Raw genomic sequence first — 18702 nt, forward strand, 5'->3', positions numbered from 1 at the left:
CCTCGACGATCACCAGTGGTGTACGGCCAGTGTAGGAGATCGCTCCCCACACCATGATGCCGGGTGTTGGCCCTGTGTGCCTCGGTCGTATGCAGTCCTGATTGTGGCGCTCACCTGCACGGCGCCAAACACGCATACGACCATCATTGGCACCAAGGCAGAAGCGACTCTCATCGCTGAAGACGACACGTCTCCATTCGTCCCTCCATTCACGCCTGTCGCGACACCACTGGAGGCGGGCTGCACGATGTTGGGGCGTGAGCGGAAGACGGCCTAACGGTGTGCGGGACCGTAGCCCAGCTTCATGGAGACGGTTGCAAATGGTCCTCGCCGATACCCCAGGAGCAACAGTGTCCCTAATTTGCTGGGAAGTGGCGGTGCGGTCCCCTACGGCACTGCGTAGGATCCTACGGTCTTGGCGTGCATCCGTGCGTCGCTGCGGTCCGGTCCCAGGTCGACGGGCACGTGCACCTTCCGCCGACCACTGGCGACAACATCGATGTACTGTGGAGACCTCACGCCCCACGTGTTGAGCAATTCGGCGGTACGTTCACCCGGCCTCCCGCATGTCCACTATACGCCCTCGCTCAAAGTCCGTCAACTGCACATACGGTTCACGTCCACGCTGTCGCGGCATGCTACCAGTGTTAAAGACTGCGATGGAGCTCCGTATGCTACGGCAAACTGGCTGACACTGACGGCGGCGGTGCACAAATGCTGCGCAGCTAGCGCCATTCGACGGCCAACACCGCGGTTCCTGGTGTGTCCGCTGTGCCGTGCGTGTGATCATTGCTTGTACAGCCCTCTCGCAGTGTCCGGAGCAAGTATGGTGGGTCTGACACACCGGTGTCAATGTGTTCTTTTTTCCATTTCCAGGAGTGTATGTAGGCAGCACAAGAAGTGCGATGTTTATATACACATATTTGCCAAATTAGTGCCCAGAGATTGACACAGCGGTGCAACTGAGTTAGAAGATTGCATTTAGACTATAAGCACAGGCAACGCTTGAAGAATTGAGCAGAAGACCGCGTGATGAGGAGTACCGCCATCTTTGTTCCTTAGAGTTTAAGAGGAGGCTTCTGTGGTAGTGGAAAGCACGAGTAGTAACGTGTCTCCCTCCAATGTGCTAAACATCTATTCGCTACTTATGAGGAAGAAGAGACCAACTGACGGTGTTTCAGTTTGTAGTTATTCCTGGAGAACATGGACGGTCTCCTTACTGGTACGAGCAAATTAAACTACACCAACCACGACACGCTTCTTAAAAGGAAATTTTTTAAGTGTGCTAACACTAAATATGGGACCGTTTTGCTGTAACATTACGGTTGTTAAGAACTGTGATGAAGTGGACTGTTAGACACAATTACAGACGAGGCAGTCCGTAATGTTTTGGATCAAGTAACTGTTTTGGCTGGTTTTTGTTCAAAGGATTTAATTCTTGAGATGGTTTTTTGAAAATGGATTAATAGTTTGATTTTATTTATTTATTTTTTTCTGCGTGTTTAACTGCTTCTTATTCCTTTCGTTTATTTTATTATTCAGGATCTGGAGACAATAATTTTTACTCAAGATTTTCTTTTGATAATAATTTCTCCAAGTTCGTCATTGAGAGACGTGGTTTCCAGGCAGAGGTACCGTTTCTCCTAAATGGGAGCGGCTATGTGACGGTCAGTTGGATACTGGAAAAAATCGGCAAGGAAGCACTGGAATCCAATTCGAGGAAATATAAACATCCTATGAGCGAACCATACGAAGTGGAACTAGTCGGTGTTAAATGGGTACTCTGATGGAAAAGCTGTCTGGAATCCTGCAACAGCTTAATGTAGACGACTATTACCTTTTGGATTTGGACATAACGAAAGATTTTGCCTGGATTTTTAATAAACTGGGGATGTGCTACTACCTAATATCAAACTACGACTTCTACATTAATGGAGGCTGCCAAGGAAACAACAATGTGATTGTGGACACCGGTAAAACAGCTGGAATAGACTGATTAACGTGAATAACCTTCAATTAAAGATACATTACACATTTCTGTGTCAAATCACAAGTACGAGAGTAAACAAAGTTAATAGTACCCACTTTATAGATTTTATAATGTGTCCAGTCTTGTTTGACTAAGTAGCATGGTATTACCACGGTGGAGGCTACAATATACAACTGCATAATGGGTCTCTTGTTAGGTCCTGTGCAAGTGTGTTTAGGTGTATTAGACTTTAGACTCTAACAATATGTGCAATGTGCTCCACTGTGTTCTGTGCCCATCACGTCCATGTGGTGTCAGCTAACTAATAAGTTGCAGAGCAGCTGCTGTGTGATGTTTAACAACGTTTACTGTTTGTTTACTGGGTAATAAGAATATCTGCAAATTGACTTGTGTACAGATAACCTTTGTTGCCACTCAAGACAGAGAAAAGTTATAAATTACGATCTGTCAGATTACTGTTTTAATTATGTACTTGTAAACTACAGAGAGGTTCTTAACATTGACTCCAGCAAAGACAAGCTAAGCGTTCACAGATGTGTTATATTAAAGCAGTGGAAACACACTTCGTCTCAATCCAGGCTATTGTTATCCAAAATAATGTCAGATATAGCTATCACCGAACTGGGACTGATACCCACAAACAATGTTAACCGACAAAACATAAGAAGCAGAGTAAATATATCACACAGCCTTAATCCATTCCCCATTATAGAATTGACAACTTTAAATGGAGCTACTGGGATATGCGTACGAGAAAAAAACTTGAAACGGAGGAGATCAAAGCTCAAAAAGCGCAAACAGGAGTATTTCAGATGTACAGGCACGACTTATATGTTGCTTTAAACACAGTGTATGGCGAGATCTGGCTGCGAATGGATAATGTAAAATACCTTCATTTACTGTAAACAACTCTGGTAAATGGTCATACGTTAGAACCCTAGCTGAAAATGATGGACTGGGACATGGTTACTACATTAAAAGACACGTGAAAAATATGTTCACAAAGCTATATTCCCACCTGGATTTACTTACAAAGGACGGTTACAACGTATTTAAATGCGATGGTCTAGTTGATGTGCACCTAGCAACAGAACAACCCTTTCCAGAACTTAAAACGAACAGAATAATGACATTTAATGGCTATGGAACACCTCACATTGATTGACAAGTTCTTCTTTGTGCTCACAACTGAAACATGACTGCAGACTATCATGGAGCACTTCCAGATTTCCGTTACAAGCTGCCATTCCATCACTTTTAAACTCTGCAAACGAATACTATGTTGTTATCGCCGGAACTTTACTTGTAGGTGGTATGTATTGGGACAGAATACCACCACATTTAGAATCCAATTAAAGGATACAGTAAACTCTTATAACGGAGAACAGGATGTATCGTGTCTTTTGACCCCTCACCAAGACTCTCTGAGTGTATTTAACACAATTTATCAGTAAAAAGTGCTCCACTCCAGTAATCGCTTTTTATAAAGTATCGAGACGTGTGACTACAGCAAACTTTGTACGTCTCCCATGGCTAAGGAACATAGTATTACCTGGATGGAAACCACTGCGGCATTGACCATGCGTTTGACGCCCGTGCAACACTGTTTGGATTTGCACTTAATGTCTTGTATCTTTCTTTTCCACTACTCTGTATTACATAACATAATTACGTCACTTACACAATTATTGGCAATTACCCCCACTAATACTGCTGTAATCACGTTATTTCGTCTGTTTACTGTTTAGTATGACGCTTATGTCTTCGTTTCTGCAAAACCGGCACTGTCATGTTGTCACATTGCAATATTGGGGTGCCACACCTTGTAATATTTACTGCCATTTTGTTAGAGCTTTGCTTGCTGGAAGTTCTAACATAAGTAGTTGGGCACTTGATATTACGCGTATATTTCAGCTGTAGCAGGATCGAGAGTAGACAGAAAATCTAACGTCGTTTACGGTTGCGACCTGCTAAGTTTAAGAACACATCTACACATCTGTATGTTACAGAGAATAACATCACTTTAAAACATGCGCCCAAGCTATTGATTCAAACAATGTCTCTCAAAATGTCACATATTTCACTGCTACCGTCGTTGGCCGTCCTTTTCACTTGTTTACATACAGTGCAGTTTAAGTGATATTTCGTAATAAAATACCTTATTCCTTCCAACGATAGTAATGCAGCTGTGTTTCGCGTGTGTTTGGGTAGCGTACTTGATTGCAAGTTATATTTTCGCAATCTATAATTTCCCGAAATGCTGCTGCTCGTATGAAGTACGCACGTTACATATTTAAGAGGGCGAGGATGAGGTGTAAAAAGGGTACATCAAGGATGTGGGGGGTCACATGACCCTGTTCTTCATTTGTATTTTTTTAAAATTTATGGTCACTTTTTGGCAAAATATGGGAATTAAATTTATGATTTATTTATTAATTAAAGGATTTTCATAGACATAAACATCATTAAGCGTACAAATGCGTTGTTACTTAATTTTTGCATAAAGTCTGCCAAATAATCATTTTAACCGCTCTTAACGTTTCATATTTTTTAAAATCTGCAAAACCATACATTCTCATCAGTAATTCTGAGTTTTTGCTAATTATTTACGAGATAAATCTTCTTCGAACACAAAATGAACAATAAACTTTTCACATAAGCTGTTAATCATCTCATGTCATAGCACATTGTTGATAGAATGGAACAATGTGTTCTTGTCAAATGTACTTATGACGACCTTCACAAACGTGAGGTGTCTTACGATGGATAGCATAGGCACACTCTTGTCATCTTTTTCGTACATCTTGGACTCTGGCAGACGATTCTTGTGAAGATTCTCCACTAAATTCTCTGATTCTCTTACGCAAAGTGCTTGGCAGTTGAGGTATCTCTTGTTGGGCACTCAGGTGTTCACTGTGCTAGTGTTTTTTTTTTTTTTAAATTATGACGATTTTGGTTTTTATTGTTATTTGATCACTGAAGAATAGCAGCATTTATGCTGGCCATATTCAGTATTGCGTAAAAGACAGTCTGAGGCCATTTTTTTGACTTGCGGTTTACATCATAAGTAGCTGACAGCTCATCTGCAACGTCAGTTCCACCTTTCGTAGAATTATAAAACATATTTATATCTGGTTTCTTTTTATGCCCTGTCAATTCATCAATTTGAGCATTGTGGTGAAGACTAGATATGATCAAAACAACTTTGTTTTTCTCTGGCATGTGAGGAACAAGTGTAATATCCTTTTGGAAACCGAACTTAGCTGAGTAGATTTCTCTACCACGAGTTTTGCAAAATTCAGGAGGGGTTTGCCTCTTGTTCTTACGCACTGTTGCCACAGAAATTAGCTCGTGTTCTTTCAGCAGATGTGACACTAGTTCACAGCTCGTAAACCATTATAAAAAGTCACGTTACGCCTTGCTTTTTAAATGGGTAGCACCAGCCGATTCACCAAAAGAAATTGTGTATTTCTCCGTGGAAACGGCCCCTCTGGCTGTTTTCCAGCATATATTTCGCGGTTTAAGATATAGAAATTCTTTGCGTCGAACAAGGCAAATATTTTTATGCCACATTTAGCTGGTTTTGTTGGAATGTACTGTCTAAATTTGCATCTGCTTCTGAATGCAAGCAGCATTCTATCTATGGTTGTATAGTCTCCTAGTTCATAGGCTTTCTTGCAGTTTTCAACCAATATATCAGATATCTGTCGTACTGGTGCTAAGTTGTCCAGCCGTTTTCTTTCTTCACGTGTGGATTTATCGTCAAAGCGAAGATAACTTTGAATAAAATAAAAACGTTGCCGTGTCAATGGTCAGCCGAAATATTTCAATGCGATCCATCTAAAGCCCAAACCGGTGTTCCGCCTTCCAGATCGGTAAAATCCAGCAATGTACAACGATCCTATATAAGCCTTCAGCTTACTGATGGTCGTCTCCTTCATAAAATACTGATTCGCAACTACCTCACAAGCTGCTTCCCTTTTTGCAGTTTGAAAGTTTTTGTATTTCAAGATAATACTAAGAATATTTTCATTGCAAAACAGACTCCAGCATTCAAGCTCTGTCTTGCCACTAAACTCACACCAGGTACCTCCCTGATGATATTTTCAGAACGGGTCCAAACTTGTTGTTGAAGTGGATTTTTGCACCACTTGGATCCATCTTTACCAAAATAAAATGAATTGCGTACCTGATTTTCCGGTCGCTCGACTAGTTCTGGTAACGCAGCGCTCATTTAGTGGCATATTATATTCTTTGTCACTACCTTCACTTGCATCTTGCTCAACATAACTATTGCCACTGTGCTCACTTACACAATCTTCATTTTCACTGTCATTTGCCGTAAAGTCGTTTTCACTGTCTGGTAATTACACCAGCCAACGAATTATACGCTCAGCCTCCATTTCTTCGTTGTCCACTTGACTAAAAACACCAAAAAGTACAAAATATCCATGAAAAAAGATAAACGGAAAAATGGCACAGAGATACTTCTTCGCGGCTGTGGAAGGGTCACAAATACCCTCTTACCGTTTGCACTCATTTATCTCCTTTCACGGGTGGCAGCTGAATGAGTGCGAGCACGCATTAGGGAGAGGAGTTCATTAATTACAGCTACTGAGAACTTTGACAATGTGCAGTTGTGCGACAACGAACTGCCAACAAAACAAATTGAGCAGGATCAAACTGACCCAACTACACCCTCACCTGGTTAATAACAACTACAGCCGATACTTTACATTTGCTACGCACTTTAGAATATTGTGACTTCTTAGACGTGTAAAATAATATAGGAAGTACAGTCTGTAAGAGTTTTAGAGAGCCTTACCACTGTAGTTCTGATTGTAAACTACTGTTATTTTATTTCGCTTCCTACTGGTCTTTGTCAATTGCAACAACAGCAGTTATTTTCAACCAATAAAGTCGTTTAAATTTTTCTAGTGATTAACACGATTCATTATCTTTCTCTTTTGTAAAATGATGCTTCAGAACAATTTGAACGTGGAAAATTTGTCTTGTGGTTCACATCATCTTGAGGCCTGATTAGCTACTTTCGGTTAGTCTATTTACCTGCTTAATGTCCTATTTCTTTCTTTTCTTGCTGTCATGCACTTTTTCTCTTGTTATAAATGCACTTTTTTTTCTTGTTATAAAACGTCGTAGAATTATTAGGCCTACATTTTCGAATGTCAGCTATTATTAGTATTGAGATTCTGTAGAATTTTGGGCATTAACTTAATAAATATGTGTACATAAACATTGCACTTCCTATGCTGCTTACGTATTTTGCAAACTGTTTACAATACTGCTACACATTAGTTGTGGAAAATAGTTAATTTCCAGTCTGTTGTGTTTTATCGCCTTAGGTTTGACTGTAGACACCTGTTATTCTACATAGCCTCTTGTAGGTCGGTGTCTTTAGTAGTAATAGCACTATTCGGCATTCAGTAGCATTGTTTCGCTAGGGGGAGGAGGGCGCGGTGCTTCATGAAAAATTTGCAGAATAGCACCAGGGTTGGGGAAGACTTACCCTCTTTGACCTGACAGACTTCCCAGAATAACCTCTAGGTTTGGCTCAAGTTTGGCTCGTTCTATCCTTGCCTTACCACTTACCACCAACGGTCGGTTAGGGGCAGACACTGTGGAGTGAAGACAGATGGGAATCAGAAAGCGAAAGCGGCACGACTAGCAGCTTGGATGTCGAGGACTACGTCCTGGAAAGATGGAGCAGGGACTTTGGCAGCGCAGCAACACAACCTGCTAGACGGACGGACGGGATTTATAGACATTTTCTGTCAACGAGGGTATCGTTTCGCCTGGGTAGCGACCTGTGATGGGCTAAGTGAATCCAAGAAATGTAGTGAATCTGAGAGTGATGAATTACACTTAAGTACCAAAGAAACAGCTATAGGCATGCATATTCGAACACAGAGACATGTAAGCAGGCAGAATACGGCGCTGCGGTCGGCAACACCTTTATAGGACAACAAGTGTCTGGCGCAGTCGTTAGACCGGTTACTCCTGTTACAATCGCAGGCGATCAAGATATGAGTTTGAACGGGGTTATAGTCAGCAAACCAGCGATGGGATGCAGCATCTCTGAGGTAGCGGTGAAGTGTAGATTTTCCCGTGTGAACCATTTCACGAGTGTACCACGAATATCAGGAATCCGGTGATATATCAAATCTCCGACAGCGCTGCGGCCAGGAAAAGATCCTGCGAGAACGGGTCCAACGACGACTGAAGAGAATCGTTCAACGTGACAGAATTGCAACCCTTCCGCAAATTATTGCTCATTTCAATGCTGGGCCATCAGTAATAGTCACTGTGCGAACCATTCAACGAAATATCATCGATATGGCCTTTCGGAGCCGAAGGCCCATTTGTGTACGCTTGATGACTGCACGACACAGAGCTATGCCCCTCGCCTGGGCCCGTCAACACCGACATTGGACTATTGATGACTGGAAACATGTTGCCTGGTCGGTCGAGTCTCGTTTCAAATTGTATGGAGCGGATGACTGTGTACGGGAATGGAGACAATTTCTTGAATCCATGAACCCTGCTTGTCAGAAGGAGACTTTTCAAGCTGCTGGAGGCTCTGTAATGGTGTGGGATGCGTGCAGTTGGAGTGATAAGGAATCCAGGATACGTCTAGATACGACTCTGACAGATGACAAGTACGTAAGCATCCTGTCAGAACACCTGCATCCATTCATATCCATTGTGCATTCCGACAGAGTTGGGGAATCCCAACAGGGCAATATGACACCTACACGTTCAGAATCGCTCCAGAGTGACTCCAGGAACACTCTTCTGTGTTTAAACACTTCCGCTGACTACCAAACTACACAGACATGAACATTATTGAGCATATCTGGATTGGCTTGCAACGTGCTGTTCAGAAGAGATCTCCATCCCCTATTACTCTTACGGATTTGTGGACAGCCCCGCAGGATTCATGGTGTCAATTCCCTCCAGCACTACTTCATACATTAGCCGAGTCTATGCCACGTCGTGTTGTGGGACTTCTGCGTGCCCGGGAGGGGGGGGGGGGGCGGCTACACGGTATAGGCAGGTGTACCAATTTTTTCGGCTCTTCGCTCTAGTTATGAAGCGTGTATGCGAGTACGACAGTTAGAAGAGTGTCTGTTTACAGCGGTAAGTGCTGGCAGTAGTGCATGAAGCTAGGGTAGGTCTTACCTAGTTGAGTACTAGCTGAAGGAAGAGTGCCTAGTAAACATTAAAATGTCATTGCTACTGGGCTTCACTGGTTTACTATTCTATGTGCAACAAACTCTATGGATAGTTGGTTCCACTGCGAATATTGTAGCTCTTGGTTGTCTGTTTAATATTAAGTAGTGACGGTTTTGGTTTGGAAATTTTGCTATTTGGTTGTAGAATGAGATGTGGTATTGAAAGTCTATTGTTATTTGTGTACCTTAATTCACACCCTTTTGTTGTAGCCTGAGTGTATTCAGGGGGTCTCATTTATTAGTATTCAGTCTAGTGTTCTACGCAGTAACGTGTTGTTAAACTGTATATTCGGTTGTGCCCCTCAGCGAGCAATGATTGTTTATATTGGGGCAAGTCAATTAAAGATGGATTATGTGTATTATTTCATAAGTCGTATTTTGTTTTTCTGAGACTGTGTTCTTTGGTCGCTATTTAGTCTGTATACGCTCTAGATTCTTTGTATCCTTTTATAAATTGTGTTATATTTGCATAAGAACCCCCAGCCACTTAACATTCCCTTTGGTTCTGGCGACACAAGTTGAGCAACATTACATTAAAACATTTTCACGATACCAGTTATTAAAAAAATCTCTAAAGCACAATATTTTTCCATTAGATGAAAAATGAAGATAGCTGTGTATAGTTTTTCTAGCTAGCAATGATCTAAGGAGACACCATCCACTGGCTTCTTCGAATAAGAGATAACTGACCACTTCTGGGGCGCTGTTGGCTCTTCTTCACAACGTCGCTTTTCTTTGGCCATACCATAAAATGTACTGGAGGCGAACTTTTAGCTATGCAGAGGTAATTAACACAAAAGGACGCGTGCTATGAAGCAGAAAGGTAGCGTCGTGAATGACGTCTTGGACCGAAAATAATGAAGCAGGAAATGATATTCATAATACAGCAAATTAGTTCTAAAGCCACCGAGAAGAATAAAGAAAAATGGCTTCGTATCCAAGAAAGCTCTAATTGCTTATAAATTGGCCCCTCTTTATCGGAAAGATAAACGCATCGCAAGAGAATATCTCAATATTACATTTGTCCAAATGATTTACTTTCATTCGTACCATTATTGAAGTAATATGATATTTCTAGGACTCACGAAATTCGCACTTTCTGTTACCAAGTAAGTTACTTTTTCTGTCGCACATGGTCTTGCTTGCCGCGCGGAGTGCCTCGAGGTTAGAGGCACCATGTCACGGATTGGGTGGCCCCTCCCGCCAGAGGTTCGAGTCCTCCCTCGGGCATGCATGTGTGTATTGTTCTTAGCATAAGTTAGTTTAAGTGGTGTGTAAGTCTAGGGAACGATGACCTCAGCGGTTTGGTCCCTTAGAAATTCACACACATTTGAACATTTGGTCTCGCTTATTTGCATCCCTCTACCATTCCGCGTCGACGAAGTCAAATAGTAGCAATCTAGACGTTTAACACAAAGGTCATTGGTTAGAAATTTGGTTGCATAGTTCTCTTAATGGTTCCTAATGTTACCTGAGATTATTCCGTATGAGTGGGTGGGTGATAAATGAGAGAGACTACTGAACATCTCTTCTGAAGTGAGGAGCTTTCTGAGAAATGCCGTCGTTTTAACCTCTAGGGGATACCAGTGAACCTGATAGATAAGAGCCGTAAAATTCACATTCTTGGTGACACAGACGTACATGGTGATGACTATATGTCTTCTGCCCAATTGCTTATAAGGAAATAACTTTCCTTGTTTTTCCTTTTGTATGTAATAGGTCCATGTTTATGTTTCACAAAATATGAAAGAACTTTATTTTTATTTTCCTCTTTTACATTGATGGTGTAAGTAAAAGTGAAACTTGCTATCTGTTCAAATAAATTAAAATTTAAGCAGTTTATGAATTTCGCTATTCATCTAAAATTCTATGTCTCTTGAGGTCTGATTAGTAATATGTCCTCAGATATTCATCCATGTAATCAAACGTGCGGAAGGATCATTAAGTTACAAAGTGTGCAGAAAAGCAACAAGCACAGATCGATACGCCTATAAGGATTTCACCCAATCCAGACTAGAAGAGATGTTTATTAAAACTTTGGTGGATAGAGTAAACAAAATACGAGAGCTGATTTACTTGTTATTACCTACAGATCAATTACCTACTATTAACTTTTAAAATGATTAATGACGAAATGAAACGGTAACGACTGTTCGCAAGATGAATGAATTCCAGCGATAATGAGTAACAATAGCCACCACTTTTAATCTCGTTAGAAACAAGTTAAATGGCTTTGGAAACGTCTTTGAGATATACGGGATTAAAAATTGTGTAAGTCCATCTTTAAAAATATATGACTTGCTCATATCTGTAAAAAATGTTTGTCATTCACTAAAAAAAACCGGTGTGTGCAAAATTCTATGCACCTCAGGCCAATTACATGTTAAAACCACGAACAGGGCTATTAACACACTTTTAGCCATACCCAAAAGGATGTACTCACAAATCGGTCATAGCCAAATATGCTTCACAGTGCAACGTGAAAGCGAAATAAAATTTTATGGCCGGCCGCGGTGGCCGTGCGGTTCTGGCGCTGCAGTCCGGAACCGCGAGGCTGCTACGGTCGCAGGTTCGAATCCTGCCTCGGGCATGGGTGTGTGTGATGTCCTTAGGTTAGGTTTAAGTAGTTCTAAGTTCTAGGGGACTTACGACCTAAGATGTTGAGTCCCATAGTGCTCAGAGCCATTTGAACCATTTTTGAAAATTTTATGAAAACAACGTTTCATCCTTGACATAGCACTATTACGAACCTTTGTATTCAAAAGTAACAGAATTTCATAAACACCCCTATCACAGTAATTTTAACAGATATTTTGCAGCACCTATACCGCAAAAATATCCATGGAAAGATACACGTCTCATTTCAGTTTAACCGACTCATGGGTACGATACTGGATTAAAGGCTGTCTCTACTCTGCCAGAATTTTCCCGTCATAAGAAAGAAACCCCCATAATCGCTCAGAATATGGACAACAATTAACAGAATACGCACCAATAATGACAGAAGCGTGAACTCCCTTTATAGATGGGGTAGGGCTCCATCTCCAAAATGCGACTGTGGAACAGCCAGGCGAACCGCCCGCCATATTGTCTACAAAATGTCCGAACAGGGCATATTGTGAAACTGTCAACGAATTCCTGATGCCAACGAAAGACGCAATTGATTATGTTAAAATTTCACATGTCTGTTTGTAAATTGCATATGCTACTTAAGACTGTGCTTAAAACCGTACGGTAAATAAATGATTATGAAGTCATGTCCAAATTACGTAACCCACAACAGTCGTTTAAAAAAGTTGTCGTTTACAGTTGCAATGCGTAGGAGCGTTGTCGTTGGTGCTGCGTTGTGTGGAAATAGCAGCAACTATCTCGTGCATAAATCCAGATATGTTTTTTATTTTCCATAAAAAGTCTTATGGATGTGCTATCGAGAAAATGTAGATACTAATGAGAATGTTCTTCGAATGCTGAGGTGTGATTTGTGTAACCTTCGGACTGTCTCGTAGGACACTCACGGTCTACTGTCTTACTTCTCAACACGGCTTCCGGTGTTACCACCAGTAAAGTATCGTTTCTGACGTCCATTGAAGCTTTCGTTGCTAAAAGAATGTTAGTGGCAAGCTAGAGCTGTATTACAAATCACTGACAAGGGAAGACCTTCCAGCCCATGGAGTTTCCTGTTGGCTTTTGTGGGATTTGAATGCTTGAAGATTTTGTTACCAATCCTTACTTTGCCAAGATCGCAATATAGAAACATTATCGCAATGTAGAAACCGTAATTGATTGCTAGTTTCCATCGCTTAAACCGTTATCTTCATACCGGGACATAAACGTCTGATGTTAAATACACGTACGCACAACGTATTGTGCAAACAGTTTCCTCTGTTATTTGCAGGATATCTATCTTGCCTATACTTTTTGTTCGCTACAAATCTTTTTAGAAACACAGAAGATATTTCCTGACGTCTTAACACATGTGTCTCCTTTCTTCTAGTTAGGGCTTCCCACCGAATGGTTTCCTTGTCGATTCTTCGAGGAACCTACAGTTTTCATATGCTATAATATATATAGTATCTTTCTGTAACTCCACATCGTACGCACTTCAATTCTCTTTTTCAGCGTTTTTCCCACAATCAATGATTAACTAGCATACAACGCTATCCTCTACATGTAAATTTCAGGAATTTCTGTATGAAATTAAGGGTATTATTTTATACTAACAAACCTCTTTTCATGCGCTATTCTACGTCTTCTACTACATCTTACTCGTTTCGTCCCCTATGCGTAATTTTGTTTCCAAGGTAACAGAATTCCTTCACATAATCTATTACGTACTCCTCAATTTAGATGTTAAGTTTATCGCTAATCACATTTTTGCTGCACTTAATTACTTTCGTTTTCCTTCAGTTTACCATCAATGCGTATTCTGAACTCATGAGACTGTTCATTCCATTGAACAGATCGTGTAATGCTTCCTCCTTTTCGCTGATGACAGCAATGTTATCACTCTGAATTTACAATGATGTCTTTTCACCGTAAATTTAAATACCAGTTCTGAAAGTTCTTTTCTTTCTATTATAGCTCACCCACCCCCGCACCCCTTCCGTAAAGTGGTAGTTGCTATGCACTTTTCTAGGTAGAAAAATCCTATGGGAGCATTTTGATTTTTCTTGTCTTCCTTCCATTATTATGCACAACCTCAGAACTGCATCTGTTTTCTTTACCTTTTCTAAAATATTCGTCATCTGACCCACCAGTTTCTTTTCTAGTTGTAACACATATCACCCCTTGCTGTCTTCTTGATTGTATGGATGATACTTTCTTCCGAAAGTTTGACGGCATGTCTCCAGGCTCATAGATGAAGCACTTCCCACTACGACTGAAGAAATTTAGACTAGTTATCTATTCTTCTTGACTCTCTGACGCTGGAACCTGTGTCCTCCAATTCATCACACAATTCTTGATCTATCATGCAAGCAGACAGTTCGAGCCTTTTGTACACATCCTCAATGCACGCTTTTTATCCATAATTTCTGTCCACTTACCAGCCCGTATAGCAGAATGCGTTGACAGGCTAAACTGTCAGGCGATTCTGTCCCGAATCAAATCCGCCTCTCTCATTAACGGTAGCTTCTGAGCCTGCAGTCTGGACTGGGATTTTAGGCGGTTTCACACATCTCACAAGTAAATACCGGGCTGGTACCCCCGTCCCGCCTTAGGTATATGTTACACAAACATTTAGAAAACGTCCTCACAGTTGTACATGTGATTTGTTCTAGAGAAGACAATGGGGTACACATATTCCTTCCTCAGGGGTGGATAAGGGATCATCATCACCTTTCTCTCCCCTGCATCTAACAGTGGGATTCTCTTACCAAACTTTGCTTGTGGTTTCCCAAAAGCCGCGCGGGATTAGCCGAGTGGTGCAGGGGCTACAGTCATGGACTGTGCGGCTGGTCCCGGCGGAGGGTCGAGTCCTCCCTCGGGCACGGGTGTGTGTGTTTGTCCTTAGGATATTTTAGGTTCAGTAGTGTGTAAGCTAAGGAACTGATGACCGCAGTTAAGTCACATAAGATTTCACTCACATTTGAAAAAAAAAAAATTTTTTTTACCCAAAATTTATTTTGACATTTCAGTGTGCTGAGTAATTTTTTCTGAGGAATATTTCTGTTTAGAGCTCTTAATACTTTAGCTGTCGCCATTTCGTTTTAGCTACCCCACACTATGTATGACAGAAGTGTTACCCTTTATAAAATCAAGCAGCAAGTTATAAGTATTGTTTGCAAATAGGAGCGTGTGGTGCGACTGTTACAGGTCTGGAGGTGTACTTCATGCTGGTGGTGTACAGCTACTTCCGCATCATCGTGGAGCGCGCCCCAGGCGAGCAGGGCGAGTTTGTGTGAGACGCAGGGTAGCGCTGCCCGCACCTGCCAGCACCACACACCAAGCCCCGAGGTGGCGTCCACTGGAGGTGACCGTGTCTCGTGGTGGATTACCTGTAATGTGGCTCCATCAGGAGTCAGTACTTAAAATGGAAACTTTGGAGCTTTGCCCATGTCTGTGCCCACTCAGATTTACAATTGTTAGTCTCGCTCACGCAAATTGTAATAAAGGTGATATTTTATACACAACACATTTCATTATCCCTCATTCTGCTGTGTCAAAGATACGGTGTTCGACTGCAGATGAATAGGTAAGTGCATGCAGATTTCCTGTGATGGATTGATACCAGGTGCTTTATACCGCTATTGATCTGTGAAAAATGTCTTTGAGGCAATGAAGTTTTCGCGAATGCTACACATCTCAGAATGGTAACGCTGAAAATAACTATCTGCACATTTAAAGAATATACACTGTCCAGCCACACTGATGTGACCAGCTGTAAAAAGGCTGAAAACCTACCTTGTTCAGAGTGGACTGCTGCAAGGTGAGCAGGAAGAAACTCAACGAGGATCGGGAAGCTACCGACGGGGCTGTAAAGATATGCCAAAACCAATGCCTACAGGTTTCATAGTTGGCAGTGATTGGCAAAAAAAAAAAATGGCTCTGAGCACTATGGGACTCAATTGCTGAGGTCATAAGTCCACTAGAACTTAGAACGACTTAAACCTAACTAACCTAAGGACAACATACACATCCAAGCCCGAGGCAGGATTCGAACCTGCGACCGTAGCGGTTGCGCGGTTCCAGACTGTAGCGTCAGAACCGCTCGGCCACCAACGGCCGGCATAGATTGGCACGCTGGACTCGTATTCGGGAGGACGGCGGTTCAATCTCGCGCCCAACCATCCTCATTTAGGTTTTCCGTGATTTCCCTGCATCGCTCCAGGCAAATTCCGGGATGGTACCTTTGAAAGGGCACCGCCGACTTCCGTCCTCATCCTTCCCTAATCCGATGAGACCAATGACCTCGCTGTTTAGTTTCTTCCCCCAAAAAGAACCCAACCCCCCAACACTTTCGTGGTTCAGGATTCATTGTGCAAATAGCCCGATTGAGTTGGTCCCACAGATTCTCGATTAGGCTTAAATCTGGGGATTCTGGTGGCGAATACGGTAAACTCATCCTGGAGCTCTTCTCACGAAGACACTGATTCGAATACATCAACCTAATACCTGAAGAGGTAGGTTACAAGTGCTGCTTTGAGATGAATAGGTTGGCACGCGACAGGAATTCACTACTGGCGGCATCAAACTATTCAAAAGACTGATGAGATGAGTACAAAAAAATCCTGAATGAGAATGTCGCTTAAATAGGACTCATCCCTCTTCTCTGCACACAAAGTCCGCCTCCGTCGCGCAGTGGTAGCGTTACCGCCTACCACGCAAGGGAGCCCGGGTTCGATTCCCGGCAGGGGACTGGGTGTTGTGTGTCCTCCATCATCATTTTCATCGTCATTGACACGCAAGTCGCCGAAGTGGCGTCAACTGAAAAGAGACTTGCAATACGACGGCCGAACCCCGAAGGGGATATCCCGGCCAATAAACGCCATACGATCATTTCATTTCTGCACACAAACTATACAGAGTATTGTGGCATCGTGGAACAACATAATTGATTACTTTCAAACAAAATATTCATTCCAGGAGGTTGGTTGTAAAATTACTCATTGATTCGTTTTACCTAGCTGAAAAAACTATATTAGAACAAATAAGCCCACGGTCACAAATATTAAGTCATAATTGACCTGGTTACGACGCTACTATGAGCGTCGTCTTCAGAATTAGACTAACTGTTCTAAAACATATTAGGTATATAGTACATTAATAAAATTAAAGTTTGTACTTACTGGAAAAGATGCAGTACTTACAAGTCTCATATTAAAAAAGATCTGAGCCGGGAAGGCGACGTCATGAACAGTTGTGAGACGGCGAGCCGCTAAGGGCTGCTCGTACTGTGAACAAGGGTTGCAACGATATCGTTCCACTTGCTGTGATACAGTGGAGGAGGGGGTTACCGGCCCGCCGAAATATTATCCCTGTGTGCCGCTCCACTAGTTGTGGGGGTGATTAATTTACCTCTCTTTCTGAGACGCTGATTACGGCGCTGATACTGTTTCGTCTCAGGTCATCTGAGGATTTATCACACATACGAGAAACTAGGGTTCAGTAGTCGCAGGGGCAACAGTCTGGATGATTGACTTATACGATATTGTAACATCAACAAAAACGGACTTGCTGTGTTTGTACTGCGAATGACTGAGGGCATGCAGTTATGGCATCTTCTTCGATAAAATATTCCGGGCGGTGACTACTTAGGAAGAAGTCGTCATCAAGAGAAACAAAATTCGCTTTCTGTTGATTGTAGTGTGGGATGTTGGGTCCCTTAAATGGAGCTGGTAGGTGAAAAATTTAAAAAGAGAAATGGATAGGTTGAAGTTAATTATAGTTGGAATTAGTGAAGTTCGGAGGGGGAAGCGCAGAACTTCTCGTCAGGTGATCACAGAGTTGCAAACACGAAATCAAAAACGGAAAGTGCAGGACTAAGTTTAATAATGAATAAGAAAACAGGAACACTCGTAAACAACTATGACAGTGTGGTAAACACATTATCGTGTGCAAGACAGACACGAAGCTCACACCCACCACAGTAGTTCAAAAATGTGTGAAACTTTATGGGACTTAACTGCTAAGGTCATCAGTCACTAAGCTTACCCACTACTTAACCTAAATTATCATAAGGACAAACACATACACCCATTCCCGAGGGAGGACTCGAACCTCCGCCGGGACCAGCCGGACAGTACCACAGTAGTACAAGTTTATATGCCACCTAACTCCGCAGATGCCAAAGAGATTGAAGAAATGTGTGATGAGGAAAAATAAATTATTCAGATATTTAAAAAACACGAAAATATAATTGTGGTGGGGGACTGGAATTTAGCAGTAAGATAAATAAGAGAAGGAAAAATGGTAGATGAATATTTACTGAGGTAAAGGAATGAAAGAGGAAACCGCCTGGCAGAATTTTGTACAGAGCATAATTTAATCATCGCTAAGGCTTGGTTTAAGAATCATGAAAAAAGGTATACGTGGAACAGAAATGGACTGATATTATAAAGGTAATACAGAGATTTCGAGACCAGATTTTAAACTGTAACATTTTTCCAGCGCATATGAGGACTCTGGCCACAGTTTATTGGTTATGAACTGTAGATTAAAAGTGAAGGATTTGCAAAAACACAGGAAATTGTGAGGATGGGTCCTGGATAAATTGAAAGAACCAAAGATCCTTGAATATTTCAGAGGTAACATACGGCAACGATTGACTAGAAACGGGAAAATATACAGTAGAAAACGAATAGGTAGCTTCCAGAGACGAAATAGAGAAGACAGGAGATGATCAACTAGGTGAAGAGACAAGGCATAATGAAATCCTGGGATAACACAAGTGATGATGAGTTTAATTAATGAAAGTAAAAATTCAGGAAATGACGCACACGAAAGGAAATGCAAACTTCT

General features: G+C 41.8%; 1 protein-coding gene across 1 annotated transcript in view; it reads left to right on the forward strand.

The window, feature by feature from the left end:
- Positions 1 to 15374, forward strand: part of LOC126195375 (uncharacterized) — a 117312-nt gene extending 101938 nt beyond the window's left edge. Inside the window, exon 7 of the mRNA XM_049933954.1 lies at positions 15058 to 15374. Within this exon, the coding sequence (XP_049789911.1) occupies positions 15058 to 15146 (89 nt within the window). The 3' untranslated portion in view covers positions 15147 to 15374. The remainder of the gene's footprint in view (positions 1 to 15057) is intronic.
- The last annotated feature ends 3328 nt before the right edge of the window (positions 15375 to 18702 follow it).

This window comes from Schistocerca nitens, chromosome 1, assembly GCF_023898315.1.
Source record: "Schistocerca nitens isolate TAMUIC-IGC-003100 chromosome 1, iqSchNite1.1, whole genome shotgun sequence".
In the NCBI taxonomy this organism is placed as follows: domain Eukaryota; kingdom Metazoa; phylum Arthropoda; class Insecta; order Orthoptera; family Acrididae; genus Schistocerca; species Schistocerca nitens.